Here is a 23,397-nt window from a genome sequence, read left to right as displayed (position 1 = left end):
ATCAAGAATTCTTGCAACTTGTTGATTAAAATATCAACACAACTAAAATCTGGGAAAGAACTTGAAGACACATTTATTCAACACACATTCAGGACTTTAGGGAAATTCCAATCAAGACCCAGGAGATCCACACCATGGGATCCTAAATGGCCACAAACACTGCACCAGCACTGGGACAGAAACAGAGAGAGAAACAGCAGAGACAGAAACCCTCAGAGTTTGCTCAGGGAGAGAGGGGTGGGGGCATGTAAAATGTTGCAAAAGTTTAGCACTGCTTTCCATGTCAAACATAGAGTCACCATTGGTAACCCACAATCCTACCTTTACCAAGTGGAGGTCCAAGAGAAAGAATAGAAAGTTTGCACAGCAACTTGCACACAAGTGCTCACAGCAGCACGGTTCATCAGGAGCCAAAAAGTACCAATGATCCAAATGTCCACTGAATGAGGAGTGGCCGAATGAACCGGGGCCCATCCATCAAAGAAATAGCATCCAGCCGTAGAAACAAAAGTCAAGGTACTGGTCTCTTCTGTATCATAGATCCTGAAAGTATTATTAAAGGAGTCAGTAATGACTCCATCTCCCTGTTCTTTCTGGTGCCTGGTGGTCACGCCCAAGAACTGCCTCTGGTACCATATAAGCCAATTAATGGCCCTGATCCAGAGACTCACAAATAAATCTCGGAAGAGAAAGAGAGCCACATACCGCAGAAATGCCTCCAGATCCCAAGCTAGGCTGTCTCATCTCAGGCACCCTGGAGCAGGGCAGGTGAGTTCCTTCACATACCCCAACAGAGCCCCAGCAGCCGAAAAATTCCAGAACCTAATCGCCACCATGCTCACAGCTCGGAACAAGCCTCGTCCATGGGAATGAATCTGCTGGAAAAACTCAGGTATGCAGATTTTGTAACTGAAATCTCCAGGTTCTCATGGAGTCGGGATAGGGTGACCTCCCCCCACCTCCCTGTTCTTCCCAGAGCCTGGCAGTCACAGCCACAAACTGCCTTTGGTGCCATATAAGCTCATTAACAGTCATGATCCAGAGACTCACAAAAAAAAAAAATCTCAGAAGAGAAAAAGAGCAACATGCCACAGAGATGTCTCAACACCCCAAAGTCACCATTCAGTTAAAAATTCAACTCTAGTTGTATCACCGTAGTTAAAACTTTAGAATTCCTGCATCAATATCTCATACTCTATATACTCTATACTCTGCCCCATTAATGTATCAAGAGTAGCACACCATATCTCATATCTCATGGGGTGTAATAAAGAACACAATCTGTTTTGATCAACAGAGCATACAAGGGGCAACCTGTAACAACATGTTAGTAATCTCTTATACAAGGGCTTATCTGATAAGGGATAAGGCTCCAGGGTGAGATACAACACGCTTCACATACTTTCCTCTAAGGAAACTTTTTTGGATCCATTTTAGTGAATTATTCATGACAAGCAATACAAAAAAACTTATTTTTTATGTGCTGTGGGGGTAAGTTTGGGTGGTGGTGGGAAAATTCGAAATAATAGTGGTGGGATGGTGTAACGGTCTTGGAATTGGTGTCGGAATATTGAATGTAATAAATCTATGTGAACAACTTTTTTAAAAATTAAGTTATATTTAAAAAGAAGTCAGTGATGAAAGACTATCCCATATCATATGATATGATCCTTGTTCCATAAAACGGCCAAATTCAGAGACAGAAAGTAGACTGCGGGAGGCCGGGCGGGAGGGGAGAGGGGGAGGGGAGGAGTTCTCACGGGCTCAGAGCTTCTTGATGGGATGACGAAAATGTTCTCAAATTATCTCGCAGATGGTCAGACATTCCGTAAACACACTGTACAACCATAAGATGCATACTCGCCTATTTACTTATTTAGGGGCCCTGGGGTAAAATGTACACTTCAAATGGGTAAATTATAGCCTCTGTGAGTTCATCCCAATACAGCTGCTGAGTGAATGAGGAAACGACAGTGTTCTGAGGAGCAAATGCCAGGCTTTGGAAAAATGCATTTCCCGTACTTGGAATCTAACACGAACCCCTTTTTGACTTTTCTCAGCCAAAAAGCGCCGCCAAAAAAACGCTGTGTGGAGCGAGTACAACATGGGCACGCTTGACCCTCCCCCCCCCACCCCCCTTACCTCCTCTGCTTGGACACTCTCTTTCTCGACTTTTTTAAGTAACTCGTCTCTCAGCTGGATCTCCTTGTCCAGTTGGGAGGACAGTTCCAGGGCTTGGTGGAGTCGGCTCTGAAACGGAACCAGAGAGTGAGCCGTGAAGAAGAATCGGGAACTCTGGGAGCATAAACAGCCCCTAAGGAAGCAGAAGAACCGCAAGGGCCCATGCGGGGGTGGGGGGGGTGGCCAGCACCAGCCCACCTCGAGGAGGCCCGAGACCCTGCACTAGCGTCTGTGTGAAAGGCCGACACGGGAGATGCCTCTGCTGGGCCCCAAGTCCCGTCCACAGCTTACTAACAAGCTGTGGAGAAGGTTCAGAAGCTCCCAAATGCGGGCTCGTTGCTTCTTAGGAGTGCGAGAGGCGGTTGATTCCGGGAAGGGCTGAGTTTGCCACCTGCCCTGTGGAGAACCCAGCGCACAGCGGCCATTCCAGCCTCTGCTCTGAACAAACCCCCATCCCACCATTCACAGGTCTGGAACTGCCTCTTCGGGGGAGCCGTTGGTCCAAGGTCACGATACAAGAAGCCAAGTCTGAGCCAGACCATGTGTGACAGTCTCATGGGTCCAGGCGGGGGGGGGGGGGGGGGGGAGGGGGCGGGGTGCACTCGGTGGAGGAGGAAGAGGAAGAAGAGAAGGAGGAAGAGGAGGACAAGGAAGAGGAGGAGGAGGAGGAGGAGGAAGGGGAGATAGAGGAAGAAGAGGAGGAGGAAGAGGAAGAGGAGGAGGAGGAGGAAAGGGAGGCAGAGGAGGAAGAGGAGGAGGAGGAGGAGGAAGAGAAGTAGGAGGAAAAGGAGAAGGAGGAGGAGGAGGAAGAGGAAGAAGAGAAGGGGAGGAGGAAGAGGAAGGGGAGGTAGAGGAAGAAGAGGAGGAGGAAGAGGAAGAGGAGGAGGAAGGGGAGGCAGAGGAGGAAGAGGAGGAAGAGGAAGAGGAGGAGAAAGGGGAGGTAAAGGAGGAAGAGGAGGAGGAGGAAGAGGAGGAAGAAGAAAAGAAAAAGGAGGGGGGGAAGGGAAGGAGAAGAGGCAGTGGTCTAAGATACTGGGCGGGCCCTGCCACATCCTAGAGGAAGAGAATTGCCCTGTGCCAAGCACTGAGTGGGCAAATATTCTCCGGAAGGGATGCCGGAAAGAGCTGGAAGGCTGATCCCACTTGCTCCCGCCTGGCTCCTTTCTCCTTCCCTCCCTTCCTTCCTTTCATCCTTCGTCCTTCCCTTCCTTCTTCCTCTCTCCCCCTCTCCCTCTCACTCCCTTCACTTTCCCTTCCATCCTTCTCTTCCTCCCTGCCGGCCTTCTCCTCCCCTCCCACTCCTGCCAGCCTAGGGCTCTGCTTAGAGAAGCCCACGCAGGCCAGAGACCAGCTGGGCAGGCAGCAGGAAGCGGGCAGGGTGAGGCAGAGGGGGGTATTCCCCCCTCCTGGCTGCGGGGGCCCTTTCTGAGAAGCCTTAGCTCTCTGTCTTGCGGGCTGACAATTCAGCCGACTGGGGGTATGAAGCAGCCCTCCCTCCCCCCGTTTGATCACGTTGCAGTTCCTACAGGTCAGAGGTCAGGCCCAGCAGGGCCGGACACTGGCCGGCCAGCACCACGGGTCCGTTCTGGGACTGGCCTCCTTCTCTGGGTTGTTGTGGGGGGCACGCACAACTGGCATCAAGAATTTCCTTCTCATGTCCCCTCGCTGCCTTCCTCTTGCAGAGGACACTCTGCTCTCCAGGGGCTCCCTGGAGTGGGTGGTCCCTCAGGCTAGCCTGTGAGAAAGTCGGTCCTACAAAAGAACAGAAGCTAGAGGCAGCACCCCATGCCACCCCCGGGGGCTACTCAGGGGGGAGTCCCGGAGGATGGAGAATTTTAGTGTCCTGCGGGGCCTCTCTGGGCTGGAGCGATAGCCCAGCGGGTAGGGCGTTTGCCTTGCATGCAGCTGACCCGGTTCGATTCCTCCGCCCCTCTTGGAGAGCTCAGCAAACTACGGAGAGTATCTCGCCCACACGCCGAAGCCTGGCAAGCTCCCTGTGATGTATTCGATATGCCAAACACAGTAACAGGTGTCACAATGGAGACGTTACTGGGCCCGCGCGAGCAAATCGATTAACAACGGGAGGACAGTGCTACAGTGCGGGGCCTCTGAGCAGACAGGAGGTCCACTGGCACCCAGGGGCTCTGAGTGACTCGTGCAGGCGCCACCCAGGTGTAGGTCCTGCCAGGTGCCAGCAGGTGGGGCTGGAGGGCAGGTGTCAGAGGGGAGGGAAGGCCCAGCCCCGCACCCACGCGGGCACTCGGGACCTCTGGGCGAGGAGGGCAGCCGCCCGCCGGCCTGCAGAGCCCCACAGGGGCCTCACATGCGGGGGGTGAGTTTTCTGTGCCCGCAGCCCTGTCACCTCAGTCACTGGTCACTCAAAACCACCGTCCCAGCCGCTGTCAGACACACCGGCCACAGCCCTGACCAGAGGCCATTTTGTCCTGGACACAAAGGTGCAAACCCCCACCTCTGATGGGAGGGGTCCCCAGCAGGACCCACCCCCAGTCCATTCTCTGACTCCCCACCTCACCGGGGTGCTGCTCTGTCCCAGAGCATGGAAGCCAGGAGTCTGCCTCTCTCTTGCTGTGGCCCGTCAGGATGTGTGTATGTGTGTGGGGGGGGGGGGGGGGAGGAGGGGGTCTCCCAAGCCCCACCGCCTGCTAAGGCACCAGGTCTCAAGCAGAGGTTGGGGGTGGGGGCACACCCAGACCAGAGGCTCCTGCCCGACCGGGGCCAGCTCCGAACAAAGCATAGGCCCAGACTCACTCAACACCGGGGTCTCCCCTCTGAACCCGACCCACGGTCCCCCAAGCGACCCTGCGGGTTAAGACCCAGCCCCGGAGAGCGACAGCATGGCAGAAAGGGCATTTGCCTTGCTCGTGGCTGACCCGGGTGCAATTCTCAGCATCCCATATGGTCTCGTGAGCACCTCCAGGAGTAATTCCTAGTGCAGAGCCAGGAGTAATCCCTGAGCATCACCAGTGTGATCCTCAAAAAAAAAAAAAAAAGACCCAGCCCCAGGGGGAGGGGGCCACTGCCTGCCACGGGACTGGGAAGCAGCCTCTGGAGTGACAGGGTCGGAGCGGAGGCACTGAGTACCCTCTGTGCCCTTGGTGCCAGGGGGCAGCTGGGTCTGGGGGAACCACGTGCCCATGAAGAGTCCAGCCCTGTCACAGACCTGGGGCTGGCCTGGGGCCACCACCTGCATCTCGAGGGCCCTTGCAGTGTGATCTGTGAAAGGGAAGAGTCAGGGGAGCACCTCCAGCCCACACAGGCAACAGCATGGGGCCCTGTCGTGCCCCCCAAATCCTGAGGCCCACTCCTGCCATCTGTGTCCTGGCCAGTCATTCAGAGAAGGCCAGCAAGTAAATATCTTGGCCATAGCAGGCTTATATTTACAACAGAAAAAGCATTGGTCTCCTGCCAAGAATCATTCCTGAGCACAGAGCCAGGAGCAAGCCCCAAGCACTGCCAGGTGTGAACCAAAACCAATATATAATTATAAAGAAGGGACTGGAGGGATAGTACAGCAGGTAGGGAGTTTGCCTTGCACATGGGTTCAATCCTTGGCATCCCATGTGGTCCCCCAGCACCACAAGTGTAGGTCCTGAGTGCAGAGCCAGGAGTAACCCCTGAGCATTGCTGGGTGTGACTCAAAAAGAGAAAGAAAGAAAGAAAGAAAGAGAGAAAGAAAGAAAGAAAGAAAGAAAGAAAGAAAGAAAGAAAGGAAGGAAGGAAGGAAGGAAGGAGGAGAGAAAGAGAGAGAGAGAGAGAAAGAAGGAAAGAAAGAAGAAAGGAAGGAAGGAAGGAAGGAAGGGGGAGAGAAAGAGAGAAAGAGAAAGAGAGAGAAAGAGAAAGAGAGAGAGAGAAAGAGAGAGAAAGAGAGAAAGGAAGGAAGGAAGGAAGGAAGGAAGGAAGGAAGGAAGGAAGGGAGGGAGGGAGGGAGGGAGGGAGGGAGGGAGGAGGAGGAGGAGGAGGAGGAGGAAGGAAGGAAGGAAGGAAGGAAGGAAGGAAAGAAGGAAGGAAAGAAGGAGGAGGAGGAGGAGGAGGAGGAGGAAGGAAGGAAGGAAGGAAGGAAGGAAGGAAGGAAGGAAGGAAGAAAAGAAAAGCCACAGGACACTCTCCTCCAGTCAGGACAGCTGCGTAGGAGTTGAGTTGAGTTTGGGGGCCACACCTGGCAGTGCTCAGGTCTTACTCCTGGCTCTGCACTCAAGAATCACTCCTGGTGGGGCTCGAGGGACCCTATGTGGTGCTGGGGATCAAACCCAGGTCAATGGCGTACGAGGCAAGCACCTTCACCGCTGGATTGTCTTTCTGGCCCCATCTAGGTAGTATTTTAAAAGTGAAAGTTCCCAGGTGGGTCAGAATCTCGGCCAAGGACTGTCTGGAGGACCCTGTCGGAGCCAAGGTTTGACTAAAAGAACCCGGGGGGGGGGGGGGGGGGGGCAGCAGGCGGACGGGGACAGGGACGCTCTGCTGGAAGGAACCCTGCTGGCCCCACCGGGCACTCACGGGGCCTGGGGAGGCGGGCGTGGGGGCCTGGGGGCCCTGGGCGCAGGGGCCTCCTTACTTTGTGCATGCTGAGAATATGCAGGGCATTTCCAGAGACCAGCTTCAGCTGAACCAGTTCACTGTTTTTCGTTTCAATGATCTCTAAAAACTGAGCGTTCTCGATCTTCAGCTGCTGAAAGTCGACCTCGTGGAGGGCGTCGCCCACTTCTTCCTTCTATGACTCGGAAAGCAGAGAGAAGTGAGGCTGAGATTTCTGGTTTATTTTTATTTGTTTGTTTATTTAGGCTTTTTTTTGGGGGGGGGGGGGGTCAAACCCGGTGATGCACAGCGGTTCCTCCTGGCTCTGCACTCAGGAATCACTCCTGGCGGTGCCCGGGGGACCATATGGGATGCTGGGAATTGAACCCGGGTCAGCCACATGCAAGTCAAATGCCCTCCCGGCTGTCCTATCACTCCAGCCCGAGGCTGAGATTTCTGAACCTTTGAGCCCCATGCTGGTGAGGCCGGCTGAGATTCTGGAAGTCGGTTCTTAGGCAGTCATTCAACAAACGTGAGATAAGACCGTCAGCTTGACTCTTGCAGGGAGCGAGGCTCCAGGAATGGAGGTTTGCCATTCTCAGGAAGCTCGTTCTCAACAAGGCTCCACAGACACGTGCCCGGGGGGCAGAAGGGGGCCAGCAGGGGTGGCAGGCAGGCCAGGGGAGAGAGAAAGGTCCGAGAACGCTTCCCAGGGCAGACCCCGCCGGGGTGCCCACATTCACAGGACGGGAGAGTCACACGCATTCAAAGTCTGCAAGTCATCATGGGCATGAGACCCACAGCGGGACCCCCAGCACCGCCCCACCTGCAGTGTGAGATCCTGGTGGCTCTGCTGTGCTTGCTGGTGACATGTCTGTGACCCCCAGTTCACAGCATCCAAGTGTGTATAAAGCCAGAAAATGAGTGTGTGAAGCAGGGCTGGAGAGATAGTCCAGTGGGAACGGCACTTGCCTGGCACATGGCTGGCCCAGGTTCGATCCCCGGCATCCTCCATGGTCCCCTGAGCCCCTAGGAGCGATCCCTGAATGCAGAGCCAGAAGTAAGCCCCGAGCACTGCCTGGTACGGCACCCCAAAACAACAAGAGGTTCTTAAATAAAAGCAAGCAAGGGAGAGGGAGCAGGAGCGTGAGGGCTATCTACCTGCCTCAGCTGTAAAAGCATTTTTTTCTTCTGGACTTTGAGAGAAACATTTTTCAAACGTAATTTATCCTTCATATCATCCTGAAAGTAAATAAATAAAAGCGTATGTTAGTCAACTTCTCTTCTCCCTCCTTGTTAAAAATCTGGGGGGGGAGGGGCTGGCACCACACAGCCAGCCCTAAACCCTACCATTCCCTCTCTCGTTTCCAGGTCTCCCGGAATCCCCCAAGCTCAGGCCAGTCACTCGTGACCCGGAAGCAGAAGCGATCACATCTGCTCAATGCCTGTTTCCCAGTGATGTTGAGTTCAGGGTACTTGGGGCTTATGACCCAGGGATCGGGCCCCTTCCTGGCAACTTAGGACCCTTTAGTGTTTGATTCTCTTGGTAGTGGCATGGTGCACAACATGTTCAGGTTTAGAACCTGACACCGTCCCAGAAGTCAAAGCTGGACATGCTATAAACAACTCCAGAAGTCAAGGTGAACGTGAGATGCACCTACTCCACACAGGCCCCTGACCAGTCTCTCTCATGCCTCTCTGAGAAGAACATCACATCTTGGAAAATACAACTCAGAGTCAGACGGTTTGTCCCACCTAACTGATTTTTTTTTAATTTTATAAAGTAGTTCATAATATTTTATTTTACATTTAATATTCAAACACCAACCCCACCACCATACACCTTCCCACTACCATATTTCGGGGGTTTCCATTCTGTACCCCAATCCTTGCCCCAAAGCAGAACTGATATAATATAATATTTCCCTCTAAGTTTGGTTGCCTCCTACTTTGAATCCCATCAAATGTGGTGCAGTACTCTTGGAATATGGGTAGGGTATGTCCTATAAAGTGTCTCAAGGCCACAAATGTGACTGTGTGGTCCAGGAATAGGTTCACTTGTGGGTGAGGCTCGGTCCAAGCGTGTGGAGAGCGGCCGTGAGCATGGTGGGGTTGAGTTCTGAGGTTTTTGGCTGCCAGGGCTGGGTCCCTTGGAGTGGGGAACACCTAACTGATTTTTTTCTTTTTGGGTCACACCTGGCGATGCACAGGGGTTACTCCTGGCTCTGTGCTCAGAAATTACCCCTGGCGGTGCTCAGGGGACCATATGGGATGCTGGGAATCGAACCCAGGTCGGCCGCGTGCAAGGCAAATGCTCTACCCATTGTGCTATTGCTCCAGCCCCACACCTGATTTTAACTCGACAAATTTGCAGTTCACTGGGGTGGTTGGGGGAAACGCAGATGGGTTTTGCACATGGGTGACATTCCTGGGGGAGGGCATCTTCTGGTGGGGGTGGGGTGGGGTAGGGTACTATTCTCCCCACTCAGTTCTAACCACTGGGGAACTCACTCTCCGTCGATTCATGTCTTCAATGTACTTCATCACTTTCTGAGTGGCCAGAATGCTGCCTTTCTTCTTGGATATGGTCGTCAGAATATCTTTTTCAAAATCAGACATTGCTTTCTGAACTTCTGCCCACCGAATTTCCGCTTCCTCAATTATAGCCTGGGGAAACAGCTCAATGAGAAAATGGAGGGGAGGGATGGGGGGGGGGTCCCAGAATTCTCCAGGATGCACCCTCCTAGTTTTCAGGGACTCGATATACTGTCCTTCATTTTAGAAAGATGTCTTCACTATAAAAATTTGACTATCTGAAAGCCCTGCACGACTCAAGGGAAAAACAAAGGAGTCATAAAACAACCCCTCTCCTCCCCCTGCAAAATGGGAGCTCCAGGTTTGATTCCTGGAGTTACTCTGGGAGTTACCCTCAAGTACAGACCTGAGCTGGTAGGATCCAGGTACTGCTACATGTCACCCCCAAAAAACCCTCAAAAAAAAAACCATGACAGAAAAATTAGGATTCTGTAAAGAGGGAAAACAAAAATTGGGTCTCAAATATCCCTACAAATTATATTTCCGTATTTGAAATATTTAGTCCATTAAAATTGTGTTATGACTTACATAATGTCATGCAATACAATGTACTCTAATATTTAAAATGCTGCAAGGCAAGTCAGCAGACACCGTCACATGTGGAGAGATTAGTGGGCAGACGAAGAAGCCATGCGACTGGGGAACTGTAGTTTGATAAGAACTGTAGTTTGATAGACCCATACAGGTCTCGCCATAGGAAACACTAAGCAACAAATACCATTCACGAAGCCGCACAGCATCTGACAAAGAAATTCATCTGTGCAGAGAACGTATCTGGACTGCAGAAGGAGACGAACGCCAGGCGAGAGCCCCAGGGAGAGGCTGTGGGTGTTTTCACACGTTCTCCTTTCAGCTCTTTCTATTTTTGGAGTCATTTTTGGAGGGGGCCTCCCAAGTTATGCCCAGTGGGGCCCTCGGGCCACTCCCGGCAAAGTTTTCCCTCTGTGCTGGCCTGACAGTCAGAGGGAGAGGTGGAGCTCGGCCCCTGCAGTGCTGGGGGTCCCTGGGGCTACACACAGCAGTGCTGAGGGGGTAGTTCATGGGATTCGTGGAACTGAACTCGGGGCCACATAGTGGTGAGGCATGCCCCTTTGAGCTTGCACCCGATGGGGCCCAGTTTTATGTATGTGCCTTTGGAGTCAAACCCAGCAGTGGCCAGACTCCTGGCTTAGTGCTCAGGACCACCACGGGGTGGCCCCGATCACACCCGGGGCCTCTTGCCCCTGAAGCTACCTTCCAGCCCAGGGCTATATTTTTTTCAAGATTCTGTATCCTAGGAACACATGCTAAAGCATTGGCAGGTAAGTGACAGGCCTAGGCGTCATTTCTCACTGCCCAAAAGTCTTTGGTGGATGGAGGGGAGGGGTGCCGAGATTCTGGAGGAAACAAAGGAACTGTAGTGTAGGTTCACTCATGCTGGCTTCCCTTATTTTATTTTGTTGGTTGGCTTTGGGGTCACATCCAGCCGTGCTCAGGGTTCCCTTCCACATGCAGGGATCACTGGCAGGCCTGGAGGCAGCTACATGGGGTGCCAGAGATCAAACCCGGGTCTGCAGCCTGCAAGGCAATCACCACCCCCCTCACCTCCATCAATCTCTCCAGCCTCTCTTTATCTGTGTCTTTTTGAAATTTTCCATTTAAAAAAGTTTCCAGGGGCTAGAGTGATAGCACAGCAGGAAGGGCGTTTGCCTTGCATGCGGCAGACCCGGGTTCCATTCCCAGCATCCCATATGGTCCCCCAAGCATCACTAGGAGCAATTCCTGGGTGCAGAGCCAGGAGTAACCCCTGTGCATCACCGGGTGTGACCCAAAAAGCAAAAAAAAAAAAAAAAAAAAAAAAAGGTTTCCAGTGTACTGTCTCCTCCAGCAAGGCGCAGTGAACTGGCCAGTAGGTCCCCAGCGAGCCTCATCCTACTGGCATTTCCTTCTCCACAGACACAGAACCCCCGGGGCAAAGGGTACCTCATGGTACTGCAGGTCACGCTCCGCGTTGGCGCGCATGTGCCGGATAGTTTCCTTGGTGTCCTCCAGCTCCCTCTGCATCATTTGGCATTTCTGCTCGATGGTCAGGCCTATGGTTCGGTCTGGTCGGGATCTGGATTGACGCCTGCTCCGGAACTGTGGCGCAAGAACAAAGTCATTGGTCACAAAGTGGCCCACGGTGAGTGTCAAACTGACCACTCCGCTCTGTTAGGAGTTACTTTATCTTTATTTATGATTATCATTTTTAATGCTAACTTTTTGGGTTTGTGGTGCCAGAGAGCAAACTTGGGATCTCACCATTGCAAGGTGAGTGCTCTCTGGCTGCGCCACATTCCCAGACCTAGAAATGAATGGCTTTATTATAAGTTTGAGGTTGGAGCGATAGCACAGCGGTAGGGCATTTGCCTTGCACACAGCCAACATGGCCGACTCGAGTTCGATTCCTCCGCCCCTCTCGGAGAGTCCGGCAAGCTACGGAGAGTATCTCACCCTCACGGCAGAGCCTGCAAACTACCCGTGACGTACTCGATATGCCAAACACAGTAACAACAAGTCTCATGATGGAGACGTTACTGGGCCCGCTCGAGCAAAATCGATGAACAACGGGAGGACCGTGACCGTGACCAATTATAAGTTTTGTTTTTTTTTATTTGGGGGCCACACTGGATGGTGCTGAGGGATCATTCCTGGTGGAATCGGGGGACCATATGAGATGCTGGGGATTGAATCCAGGTCAGCTATGTGCCCCAAAACTCAGAAGTAGAGCGGGGAGAAAGCTACTCCATCCAAGACACATCTCGGCAAATGCACAAATACTTATATCTAAGGGGACACAGAGGCAGTCACATCAGCTCTCCGTTGCTTACCTGTGCATATTCTTGTCCTGTCATTTTAATATTTTAATATCTGATAATCGAGGATATTTTGCTTACCTGTGCATATTCTTGTCCTGTCATTTTAATATCTGATAATCGAGGATATTTCTGATCCCTGGGATCCAGTTTATTGTAGTACTTTTCAAACATCACTGTCTCTGTCTTGAGGGCAGAGATTCCATAGCTGCAAAATACAGGTAGCTCTGTGTGTTCTACTAATTGTCGATTAAAATACCAAATGACTGTGTTTAGGAGCTAGGTGTTACCTTCTGTGAGATAATGCTGCAGCTCAGTTCCCTGATCTGTATAATGGGAATAAAAATGGCACCAAGGGTCAGAGAAATAGTATAGCCAGCCAGTAGGGCATACTATTATGCCCTAGAGTCCCCTGAGCCCTACCAGAAGCAATCCCTGAACACAGAGCCAAGAGTAAGTCCTGATCACCATCAGATTTGGCCCAAACAGCAACAACAAAAATCAACACTGATCTTTTATGGTTACAATAAAGAATGTGAAATCTAGGAGAGTTCCTGGCACAAAATAAGTTACTATTCACAGTTTTGATAATTTGGAGGCCACACCCAGTGATGCTCAAGGGTTACACATGGCTCTGCGTTCAGGGATCACTTGTGGCAGTATTTGGGGAACCATATGGGGTGCCAGGGATCGAACCCAGGTCAGCCATGTGCAAGACAAGGGCCCTCTCTGCTGTACGATCACTCCCCACTATCTAATGAGCTGTGCAACTCAGAGCACTGGGATCACACGGAAAATTGATGCTGAGCTAAAGTTGCCATGTCATCTTCAAGTATTTCCTAGCCCATCCGTGAAATTCCTTCTGAATGACTACTCTCTCTCAGTTACTCATATCCACAAACCTTCCAGCCTGCCTTTGGTTAATGTTTCTCAGTTTTTTAATTTCTGGTACCCAATAAAGTATAAACTTGGAGTTCATAATAAATGGTCGGGAAAATTCAATCAGCTTAATTAATGGCTGAATAAAAAAGCAGCACTCCTACATTTTAAAATAAAATAAAAATAAATAAATAAATGATGGAAAAACTTTGAACAGATGTTTTGTAAACAGAAATGATCAACCTCGTTTATCCTGGATATACCAAACTTATGACCTTTTTGACTTCATGCACATATATACATGTATGCACACATGTTATGTGTATGCATTGTATATAGAATGTGTATGCATACATGTATATATACACACATCTAAAAGAGAATAGCTTCGATATTTTATATATTATGAACAAATCTTGGTTGCTGAATTAAAATTTTTAATTCTGTACTGCAGTTTAGGTAACCTGGTTACAACAGTGCTAACATATATGTTTCTGATGTAGAACAACCACCCCTTTAACGCCACCAGAATGGCCAAGACTGACCACCACTTCCCTGTGTCACTTCTAGTCCTCTCTCTCCTCTCCCCCTCCCCCACCACTTTGCTAATCTCAGTTTTGTAATGAAAAGTCAAGGCTTTGTCATCACTCAAACTGTCTATTCCCTTGTTTTGTTTCTCTTCATATCACAGATGAGTGAGATCATCTGGATTTTGTTGTTCTCCCTGACTTATTTCATTTAACATGATACCCTTAAGTTCCATCCAAGTGGCAAAAACTGCAAGATTTCCTCTTCTCTTACAGAGGCATAATTTACCATGTGTGTATATATGCTACAACTTCTTTTTATATTCATCTGTCATTGGACATTTGGGTTGTTCATATCCTGCTGCAATGAACATAGGTGTGCATCTGTTTTCGAGGCCATGTTCCTGTGCTTTGAGGTAAATGTGTTTGACTGAATTTTAAATTAGTGGGAAGGCTCAGTGGAAAGCCCATAGCATCAAAGGATCTTTTGTTTTCACTATATCTCCTGGGTAGGTTATGCAGTGGCTGAGCGGACTGACTCCCAGCACTACCTCTAGCAAAGTGTCTTAGCTTCTGCGTCTTGTTTCTTGCTGGGTGACTGGGCCATTATAGGAGGGCATACATGCAAAATAGATCACTATTTAAGAACTGGTCCTCAAAACTGAGTTAGTGAGGGAGATCTGAAAGGGAGTATTGGAGGTCTTTGGGAGAGGAAGGTGGGTTACACTAATGAAGGCTGTGGTGTTGGAATCATGCGCACGTAAAATAATTAATAGTATTGTAGACCGTGGAATCTCAATTCCAAAAACAAAAAATTTAAAGGCCTCAAAAAAAAAAAAAGGTCGTTATTAGCAATGTTATCTCAGTTCTCCCCTAAACTATTTAAAAAGAAATCACGGGGCTAGAGCAATAGCACATCATGTAGGGCTTTTGCCTTGCACACGGCAGACTGGGGTTCGACCCAGCATCCGATGTGGTCCCCCAAGCACTGTCAGGAGTAATTCCTGAGTGCAGAGCCAGGAGTAACTCCTGTGCATCGCCAGGTGTGACCCAAAAAGAAAAAGCAATCACATCTATTCAGCTGCTAGACTCCGGATAGCCTGTGTAAGGGCAACGACTTATACCAAAAAGTTGAACCGCAGGAGAGAACCCACCCAAGTCTACTGCTAGCGCCGAAGGAAAAGTGACCAAGAGTTGGCATTGATTTTTTTTTTTTTGGTTGTCCACTTTCGTGCTTATATCCTAGCTCAGGGGCAAGCTGCCTCATTCCGAAAACACCTCTAAGCGTTTCCTTCTATTCTGTTGCCATATGCCTCGTATCCTAGAATTTCTGCACGGGGTAGAGGTCAGGGGTCGATCAGGGTGACCTGCAGCCACAGGGTTAGTGGCACAGTGACCCTAGACTTTGTCACCCTAGGCTTTGGCCCCGGCTTCCCCAGTCCCCGCGAGGCGTCGGCGTCACCGGCCCCACGCCCTCAGTTGGAGTCCCCGCTTCTTGCCAGTTCTGCGGCAGCAAAGGCAAGCAAAGGCGCCGCCCCACCCCGGGGGTTCTCGCTCTCCTGAATGTTCGAAGCAGACTTGGAGCCTCCACGCCGGACCCTGGTCCCAGCCCACACGGGGCTGCAGGGGGGTCCCCCGGAGGCCAGGCAGCGGGTACCTGAGGTCTTCCACCAGCCCGCACAGCTGGATCAGAGGCATCTCACTCGGGTCTCCGCAGCGCGAGTCCGAGGACTCGGAGCGCTCAGAGACCGACGTCATTTTTGCTCAAGCGACCTTTGGCCAAAGCCGAGGGTGGCCGAGAACGCCGGCGGCCAGCTGCGGTGCGTCACCCGGGCTGCGACCGCCCAGCGCGTTGCCAGGACGACGCGACGCCAGCGGAGAGGCGGGGCTTTGGGAGGCCACGCCCCTTCCGGCCCGAGCTTTGGGCTGGGGAGGTTCTGCGCGCACGCTGGCCACACCGCGCCTCGCGAAGGGGTCCGAGGGATAGCCGCTGCCGCGGGCGCAGCTCCCAGACTTCCCTTGGGTGTGTGAAGCATCCTTTGTGGAAATCCTTCCCACGACCTCGTGGATCCTTGCAGAGTCAGTAGTGCCTTTTCTTACTAGCCAAAGGAGGGAAGTGAGGCCCAGAAAGTTTATTTGATTTGGCATGGGGACTTCCTTTCTCTACCTCTTGGCGAGGCCAGGAGAAAGAGAGAGAAAGGAAGAGGCCAACCACTTCCCTTCCTGCCAAGGGACTTTCTTCAGCATCAGTCTGTAGCCCCCAAATCCCTGAAGGACTTGTCTCTTGCTTCTTAGGATGCTGAGGTTTGGACCAGATTGCAATGACTGTAGATTAAAGCAGAGGCTGAGCCTGGACACCTCCTTTCCTCTTCCAGTAGTCTTGCTTGGACTCTGGGAGCAATGCAGACCACGTTTAGAAATGCTAGATATCCACAAATGCCAGGTGATACAGATGAAAGCCAACTCCAAGGGGGTCCTGTTATGAGAAAGGATGCTCAAGGTGCAAACAGCCTGCATCTGGGACTCTGTGGTACAACAGACAGGTTTCACTGATGGGCAAAGAAGCAGCATTAAGCCTCTAGAAAGATTCCTAGAGAAAATCACCAAGTATTCCTTGGGATCTTGGAATATGACCGCCCAAGACCAAAGTATCAAACTTTTTGAGACGCAGCTCCTGACCTAGTATAAGAGTTTGGTAAAGACAGAAAATTTCGCCATGCATCCAGTCCTTACAATTGTGAGCTGAGTTCTATTGGGCCCATCAAATCACAAAAGGAAACAGACCCAGTTTAGCCCACCGTCAAATCAAAAGGGTCGAGACTGAGTCCCAGCATGCCAGCCTGACCAGGTAAATAGATGCCCCCACCAGCCAGCACCAAGCCCTCTCCTCCAGTCCAGATATATGACCCTCAGGAAGGGGACAGACTCGTGCCCAGGTGAAAGAGGAGGGGGAAACTCAGGCCTCATTTCAAGAAGATGTGACTTGGATTGTGAGAATAAGGCCAAGAGGGGCTGTGTCGACATGGCAACCACACTCATGAGATGGAGTGGCAGATGGAACGGCAGGGAAGTCGGTTCAATGGGCGAGAGGTGAGGGGTGCGCCTGGTCAGCTGTTTTGTTGGGAAGCAGAAGTGACCCCCAATGAAAAGAGTCCATAAGGGATTCATAGAGTGGGCAACTCTGGCCCACAGCCCCCCCTACGCCGGGTGAAATACTGTTCTAATGTGCTGTGGTCCGGAACGCTGCCTTCCCAGTCTTCCCCTTTCTTTCCCGAGTGTGACGCCCCTCCTTGTGGTCTCATGGCTGACCCTCTCTGTCCCTCTTTGGTACATTTCAGGCACTTTGGCCATTAAATCCATCTCTCTCTCTCTTTTTAAAAATATTTATTGGTTTTCTGTTTGGGGAGCCACACCCAGTAATGCTCAGGGCTTATTCCTGGCTCTGCATTCAGGGTTTACTCCTGCCGGTGCTCAGGGGAACATATATGATGCCAGGGACTGAAGTCAGGACAGCTGCATGCGAGGCAAGCACCCTACCCGCTGGACATTCTCTCCAGTTCTTAAATCCATCTGTTCTTGTCTAATTTTCTCCCTGGCCTGAGAACCAGACTGAAAAACACAAATAATCTATTTCAATCTTAGACATATTATTCAAATATAGTCTCTTAGTGACATGTATGAACTCAAATTTGCGCTTAACCAAACAAAAAATGTGACAGCTCTCTGCTCTCACCATTTCACTGCCTTACATTTTTCAGATTGTGGCAAAACTCAAAACATAAAATTTGCCTTCTTTGGCAGGGATGTTTGTTTGGGGGCCACACTCTACAGCACTTGGGGTTGCTCCCAGCATGGTGCTCTGGAGACCATGCAGTTCTGGGGATCAAACCCAGGCCTCCTGCCTGAAAGACATGTGCTCAATCCATTGCACTGTCTCGCCCATCCCAGCATTTCCCATTTTCATCCTGTGAAAGGGTAAACAGTTTAACAGTGCTAAGTATTTGGGCTGGAGTCATAGTACAGCGGGTAGAGAGTTTGCCTTGCACACAACCAACCTGGGTTCAATCCCTGGTAGCCCTCTATCCCCAAAGCACTGCAAGGACTAATTCCTAGGGCACACCAGGAATAACCTCTGAGCATTGCTGGGTGAGATCCAAAAAAAACAAACAAACAAAACAGTGCTAAGTATCCACATATGGTTATGCAACCAACCCCCAGAATATTCTCATGTTACAAAGGGAAATTCTGGATCCCTTGAACAACCCTCCAGCACCACCCGAGACCCCAGCTCCAGCTACCACTGTTCTTTCTCTGTGACCATTTCTTTAGAATTCTCCTAGACATGGGGTAACAACAGTATTTGTCTTTTTCGTGACTAACTTTTTGACTTGGCATCAATGCAACACCAAAATGATCCCAATTCAATCTCTCTGTCTTTATATTCACTACGGTAGCATAGTGCTCCCGTTGTTCATCGATTTGCTCGAGCGGGCCCAGTAACGTCTCCATCATGAAACTCATTGTTATTGTTTTTGGCATATTGAATACGTCACGGATAGCTTGCCAGGCTTTGCCGTGTGGGTGAGATACTCTCGGTAGCTTGCCGGGCTCTCCGAGAGGAGCGGAGGAATCGAACCTGGCTCGGCCAGGCCAGCTGCGCACAAGGCAAACGTCCTACCGCTGTGCTATCGCTCCAGTCCATTCACTATGGTATCCTTGTTTATTTTGTGTTTTTCGTGAATTTAAAGCAGAACTGAAGTTGGGGTGGGGAAATGGAAAAAGGAATTTTTTTTTTGTCTTGAGCCACACCCAGCAATGCTTAGGCCTTTCTCCTGGCTCTGTGCTCAGGAAACACTCCTGACAAGGCTTTACCTTTACCTGACAAGGCTTAGGAGCCATATAAGGTGCCAGGGATCAAACTCTGGTCAGCTGCATGAAAGGCAAGCGCCTTACCTGCTGTGCTATCCCTCCAGCCCCAAATGGATCTTTTAAGTGGTATGCTATTCTGGCACAGAGTTGAGGGAGTACAAGTGTTCATGGCTCAGATACCTCAGGAGACTGGAAGTTTCCTTGGTAGGGGGGTGCTGACATGAAGCTCTTGACAGCTGGTCTGTCCATTTCAAAGATGCTCATCTGGAATAAACATATTACCGATTGTACCACACAGCTTCTAGTACAATAACTAGAGAAGGAAATCTCCTCTTTCAGAAAACTCTGGAGAACCCAGATAAGTGACCTCATAGAAGATAGTACAGACAAATTTCTCAAAGGGTGCAGTCGCCCCTTGCCCTCTATGTGCTTCCTTCAGCCCTAGACGCTGACCCCTCCAGTCCTCTCCACCCCTATTGCTCCCCAAAAGATTATGAGAGCCCCTTCCCTAAAGTTTCCAACTGAGGCGAGTGGAATTCTTTTTTCTGCAGGACCATGACAGGAAAGACACCTGGAATACACCCAGCTGAAGAGTTAGGCTCAGCAACAAAAACCATCCACCCACTGGACGCGAAGGTTCAGAGTATAAATATCCTAGGAAAGGGATAAGTTTTGAGTGGAAGTTACTGTGAACAGTGGCCCTTGGACTGTGTCTCAGCTAGACAGGGGCCACCAGATGTCTCCAACTGAGGGAAGAGGTGCTTTGAACATGAGGAAGTCAGGAGCAGAGGGTCTCTGGGACCCCAGGTCCCAGCCCTGCCTCGCTGGGCTATTGACTGCTTCTTTGGAAAAAAGTCACTATTGGGGCTGGAGTGATAGCACAGTGGGTAGGGCATTTGCCTTGCATGCGGCCAAACCGGGTTCCATTCCCAGCATCCCATATGGTCCCCCAAGCACTGCCAGGAATAATTCCTGAGTGCAGAGTCAGGAGTAACCCCTGTGCATTACCAGGTGTGACCCAAAAAGTGAAAGAAAGAAAGAAAGAAAGAAAGAAAGAAAGAAAGAAAGAAAGAAAGAAAGAAAGAAAGAGAGAGAGAGGGAGGGAGGGAGGGAGGGAGGGAGGGAGGGAGGAAAGAAAGAAAGAAAGAAAGAAAGAAAGAAAGAAAGAAAGAAAGAAAGAAAGAAAGAAGTCACTGTGTATCTTTGTACATCAGTTTCCACCTGTTGTCAAATCAGAATCACTCATTTTAGTCGGCCTCACTCACTATCTTGAGTGGCTTACAAGCGAACTGCAGGCTCAGATGGGACAGGGTAAGGGAGGGGGACATGGAGAGGCCTGGCCGCGGCTGGGTCCCCCTGCTCCTCCTCCAGCTGGAAGGAGTCCGGGCCCCAGGCTGCAGCCGCCCATGTAATGATGAAGACGTGAACACAGAGCGTGCTCGCAGGCCTCAAGTCATCAGGGTGATTGCATGCTTCTTTCCTAATAGACTTATTGCCAATTAGGCCATGTCATCGTTGCTTAATAAAAACATGGCAATTATGGTTTCGGTTACCACTGGCAGGGGCCCGTCGAGTCTCGGGTCCCTGCGAGCACATTCTGCTTGTGAATGTGTTGCATCAGAGCCAGGACTCCCCGGGAGTGCTGACTTTAGCTCCCGTTTCACAGGGAAGAGGATGTGTGTGTGTGTGTGTGTGTGTGTGTGTGTGTGTGGCGGGGGGGGGGGGGGCACAGAAATAGAACCACTTTCCAGAGATCATGGAGCCGTCCTGGGGTAGGGAGGGGCAGAAATTCAATCCCCACATCACCCCATTCTGCCCTGTACCCTGTACCCTCTTCCCTGCCCCGGTAGAACAGTGGTTCTCTTAAGGGGGACGCTTGTGCCCCCAGCCCGGGATGTCTGGCACTGAGAGAGATGTTCCTACGGTGGGGGGGATCACTCTTGGCAATGCTCAGGCCAGGCAGTGCTAGGGTGCTTTGTGGTAGCAAGAATCAAGGCCGGGCATCTGCCCTACTCGGGTCGTGTGCCCCACTCCTTGAGCTGCCTCCCGGTGCCAGAGACGTTTTTGTTTATTGTCACTGGGGAAGATGCTACAGGCTTCTAGAGGGTGGAATCTAGAGATGGTCTTTGCATGAGTGACCCTGGGCTGCCTTGGTAAATTGCCTCTAACAAATAGCACTGTCCTCCCGTTGTTCATCAATTTGCTCAAGCAGGCACAAGTAACGTCTCCTTTGTGAGACTTGTTGTTACTGTTTCTGGCATATCAAATATGACACTGGGAGCTTGCCAGGCTCTGCCATGCAGGCGGAATACTCTCAGTAACTTGCCAGGCTCTCCGAGAGGGATGGAGGAATTGAACCCAGGTCGGCCTCATGCAAGGCAAATGCCTTATCTGCTGTGCTATCGCTCCAGCCACTAACAAGTAGCTTTAAAAAAAATTGGGGGGCTAGAGCAATAGTTCAGCGGATAGGGCATTTGCCTTGCACGTGGCCAACCTGGGTTCGATTCTGTGCATCACCAGGTGTGACCCAAAAAGCAAAATAAAATAAAATAAAATAAAAACTTTATGTTTTAATTTTGCTTTTTTTAAAAATGACTGTATGTTACTAATTTTTGTTGTTTGTTTGGTTTTGGTTTTGAGCCACATCCGGAGATACTCAGGGATCACTCCTGGCTTGGGTCAGGGGACCACATGGGATGCCAGGGATCAAACCCAGTTCAGTTGCATGCAAGGCAACTGAGTGTTGAGTGGAAATTACTGTAAACATTCGCCCTTGGACTGTGTCTCAGGCAGGAGGTACCAGATGTACCAGGGTCCCCCAAGCACCACCCTACCCGATGTATTTATTATCGCTCCAACTCTGGCATTTATTTTGATTTGGTTTTGTTTTGTTTGGGGGAGGTCATACTCAGCGGTGCTCGGGGCTTACTCCTCGCTTATGCTGAGGGAACACTCAGGAACACATTACCACTAAGGGGCTAATATGGGGTGTTGGAGATAAAATCCAGCTTGGCCATTTGCAAAGCAAACATCCTGCCTGCTGTTCTAGCTCCCTGGTCCCTAACAAGTGGCTTAAAAATGAAGGTGAGGCAGGTAGGGCTGGAGTCTAAAGCACTTGCTCTGCGTGAAGCTGTGGCTGAGAGCTGTTTCAAACCTCCAAAATTATAAACAGTCTCGTGAGCACCACCAGGCGTGGCCCCTGAGTATCTCTCAGTGCAGTTCCCCAAAGGGACATTAAAGAACTTTAGTCCCCCCCCCAATATGTTATCATCTAATCTTTGACAAGGGAGCAAGAAATGTGAAGTGGAGCAAGGAAAGTCTCTTTAACAAATTGTGCTGGCAAAACTGGACAGCTACATGCAAAAAAATGGGTTCAGATCTCTACCTAATGCCATGTACAAAAGTAAGATCAAAATGATTAAAGACCTCAACATCAGACTGGAATCCATAAGGTACATTGAAGACAAAGTTGGCAAAACCCTCCACGACATTGAAGCTAATGGTATCTTCAAAGATAACACACCACTGGCCAAGCAAGTGAAAACAGAGATAAACAAATGGAACTATCTTAAACTAAGAAGCTTCTGCACCTCAAAAGAAACAGTGACCAAAATACATAGACAGTCTACAGAATGAAAGGATATTCACCCAATACCCATTTGATAAGGGGTTGATATCAAGGATCTACAAAGTACTGGTTGAACTCCACAAGAAGAAAACATTCAACCCCATCAAAAAATGGGGTGACAAAATGAACAGAAACTTTCTCAAAGAAGAAATCCGAATGGTTAAAAGGCACATGAGAAAATGCTCTATATCACTAATCATCAGGGAGATGCAGATAAAAACAACAATGAGATATCATCTCACACCACAGAGGCTGGCCCACATTCAAAAGAACAAAAGCAATCGGTGTTGGCGCAGATGTGGGGAGAAAGGGATCCTCCTTCACTGCCGTGGGAATGCCAACTGGTTCAACTCTTTTGGAAAACAGTATGGACGATTCTCAAAAGATTAGAAATTGAATTCCCATTTGACCCAACAATACCGCTTCTGGGAATATATCCCAGAGAGGCAAAAAAGTACAGTCGAAATGACATCTGCACTTGTATGTTCATTGCTGCACTGTTCACAATAGCCAAAATCTGGAAAAAACCCAAGTGCCCGAGAACAGATGACTGGTTAAAGAAACTTTGGTATATCTATGCAATGGAATACTATGCAGCTGTTAGAAAACATGAAGTCAGGGGGCTGGAGCAGTAGCACAGCGGGTAAGGCATTTGCCTTGCACGCGGCTGATCCGGGGTTTGATTCCCAGCATCCCATATGGTCCCCTGAGCACCGCCATGGGTAATTCCTGAGTGCAGAGCCAGGAGTAACCCCTGTGCATCGCCAGGTGTGATCCAAAAAGCAAAAATAAATAAATAAAAATCAATATTAAAAAAATAAAGTCATGAAATTTGCATACACGTGGTTCTACATGGAAAGTATCATGCTAAGTGAAATAGGTCAGAAGGAGAGGGACAGACATAGAAAGATTGCACTCATCTGGGGAATAAAAAGTAACAGAAGGGGAGACGAACACCCAAGAATAGTTGAGATAAGTACCAGGAGGTCTGCTCCACGGCGTGGAAGCCGGCAGCATATACTGGGGGGAAAGGCAGCTCAGATAGAGAAGGGAACACTAAGTAAAGGTTGTTTGGAGGACTCGCTCGGGATGTGAGATATGTGCTGAAAGTAGACTATAGACCGAACACGATGGCCACTCAATACCTCTATTGCAAACCACAACACCCTAAAGGAAAGAGAGAGCAAGAGGGAATGCCCTGCCACAGACGGAGGGGAGGTGCGGGGGGGGGGGGGGGGCGGGCTATGGGATCATTGGTGGTGGAGCATGGGCACTGGTGGAGGGATGGGTATTCAATCATTGAATAACTGAAACCCAAGCACGAAAGTTTGTAAGTCTACAACTGCACCTC

General features: G+C 50.2%; 1 protein-coding gene across 1 annotated transcript in view; it reads right to left on the bottom strand.

Annotated features, from left to right (window-relative positions):
- CCDC113 (coiled-coil domain containing 113) overlaps nt 1-15,307 on the bottom strand; it is a 29,355-nt gene extending 14,048 nt beyond the window's left edge. Inside the window, exons 1-7 of the mRNA XM_056136115.1 lie at nt 15,207-15,307; nt 12,225-12,351; nt 11,272-11,427; nt 9,226-9,381; nt 7,876-7,956; nt 6,755-6,910; nt 2,143-2,250 (exon numbers count right to left, since the gene is read on the bottom strand). Coding sequence (XP_055992090.1) covers nt 2,143-2,250; nt 6,755-6,910; nt 7,876-7,956; nt 9,226-9,381; nt 11,272-11,427; nt 12,225-12,351; nt 15,207-15,307 — 885 coding nt within the window. The remainder of the gene's footprint in view (nt 1-2,142; nt 2,251-6,754; nt 6,911-7,875; nt 7,957-9,225; nt 9,382-11,271; nt 11,428-12,224; nt 12,352-15,206) is intronic.
- Between the last annotated feature and the right edge of the window lie 8,090 nt (nt 15,308-23,397).

The sequence above is a fragment of the Sorex fumeus genome, unplaced genomic scaffold (genome assembly GCF_029834395.1).
Source record: "Sorex fumeus unplaced genomic scaffold, SorFum_2.1 ptg000122l, whole genome shotgun sequence".
Lineage (NCBI taxonomy): Eukaryota > Metazoa > Chordata > Mammalia > Eulipotyphla > Soricidae > Sorex > Sorex fumeus.
Note: the sequence above shows the minus strand (reverse complement) of the source record. Positions and strands in the feature narration are given on the sequence as shown.